Source organism: Myotis brandtii, unplaced genomic scaffold (genome assembly GCF_000412655.1).
Source record: "Myotis brandtii unplaced genomic scaffold, ASM41265v1 scaffold59, whole genome shotgun sequence".
NCBI classification, from domain to species: Eukaryota; Metazoa; Chordata; class Mammalia; order Chiroptera; family Vespertilionidae; genus Myotis; species Myotis brandtii.
Genome location: NW_005370223.1, coordinates 942,205 through 943,467, shown reverse-complemented (window position 1 = coordinate 943,467; position 1,263 = coordinate 942,205). Strand labels below are relative to the sequence as shown.

The window sequence follows — 1,263 nt, the reverse complement described above, 5'->3', positions numbered from 1 at the left end:
GGCACATCTCCAGTAGGGGGTGTGCAGGAGGCAGCTGATCGATGCTTCTCTCTCATCAATGTTTCTAACTCTCTATCCCTCTCCCTTCCTCTCTGTAAAAAATCAATAAAATATATATATTTTTAAAAATAAGAAAACACTTGTCATACTTATTACACTATTTGGGCTCCCTGGAAAAGCAAATTAGTTAAATTAATATTAAGTACTAAAAAAACTCTCATATGCTCGAAAGTCTTTCTTCTTACCTGCCTGTTGGAAAACCAGAATTTCCGCTCATGGTACGCTGACAAATAGAGAGCATACATCATACCGCTAGTAACTGCTGCAAGACAGCCAATGAAAATCTTTGCAAAGCGCTGAAATAATACATCTGAAAAAGCATATTAAAAGTAATTAGATGTAGATGATATCTATATTTATGAACTTCAATTAAAAAAGAAAAAGTAATCAAAAGTTATGATATGATGTGGATATGATGTGATGAAAATGGCATTCTAACTCTATGGTCTTTCTTCCCAAAACCCATTGCCCCAGTGTAATTCTGAGAAAAACAGCAGACAAATTCCAACAGAGGGGCATCCTATAATATACCTGAACACTATTCCTCTAAACTGTCAAGGCCCTCAAAAACAAAGCCTGCAAAACAGTCACAGCCAAGAGGAGTCTAAGGAGACATGACAACTGAATGTAATATATCCTAGATGGTATCCTGGAACAGAAAGAGGACATTAGGCAAAAACCAAAAAAATCTGAATAAAATATGGACTTTAGTTTAAAATAATGTATCAATACTGGTTCATTAATTGTAACCAACATACATTACTAATATCCTATATAATAAAAAGCTAATATGCTAATTAGACCAAACAGCCGAATGACCTTCTGGACGTCCTTCCGGATGAAGCTGCAGCGACAGGGGCCAAGGCAGAGGCGATTAGGGGCAATCAGGCAGGCAGGCGAGCAGTTAGGGGCAATCAGGCAGGCAGGCAGAGTGGTCAGGGGCAATCAGGCAGGCAGGCGAGCAGTTAGGGGCATTGGGCAGGCAGGCGAGCAGTTAGGGGCATTGGGCAGGCAGACAGAGTAGTTAGGGGCAACCAGGCAGAGGGGTTAGGGGGGATTAGGCAGGCAGGCGAGTGGTTAGGGGCAATGAGGCAGGCAGAGTGGTTAGGGGCTATCAGGCAGGCAGGCAGGCCAGCAGTTAGGAGCCAGGGGTCCCAGATTGCGAGAGGGATGTCCCAGATTGCGAGAAGGTACAGGCCGGGC

The 1,263-nt window shown here is 43.2% G+C and overlaps 1 protein-coding gene across 1 annotated transcript in view; it reads right to left on the bottom strand.

Annotated features, from left to right (window-relative positions):
* The window catches only part of DPY19L4 (dpy-19-like 4 (C. elegans)), a 42,356-nt gene that overhangs the window by 33,368 nt on the left and 7,725 nt on the right, over positions 1–1,263 (bottom strand). The window contains exon 3 of the mRNA XM_005879314.2: positions 246–370. Within this exon, the coding sequence (XP_005879376.1) occupies positions 246–370 (125 nt within the window). The remainder of the gene's footprint in view (positions 1–245; positions 371–1,263) is intronic.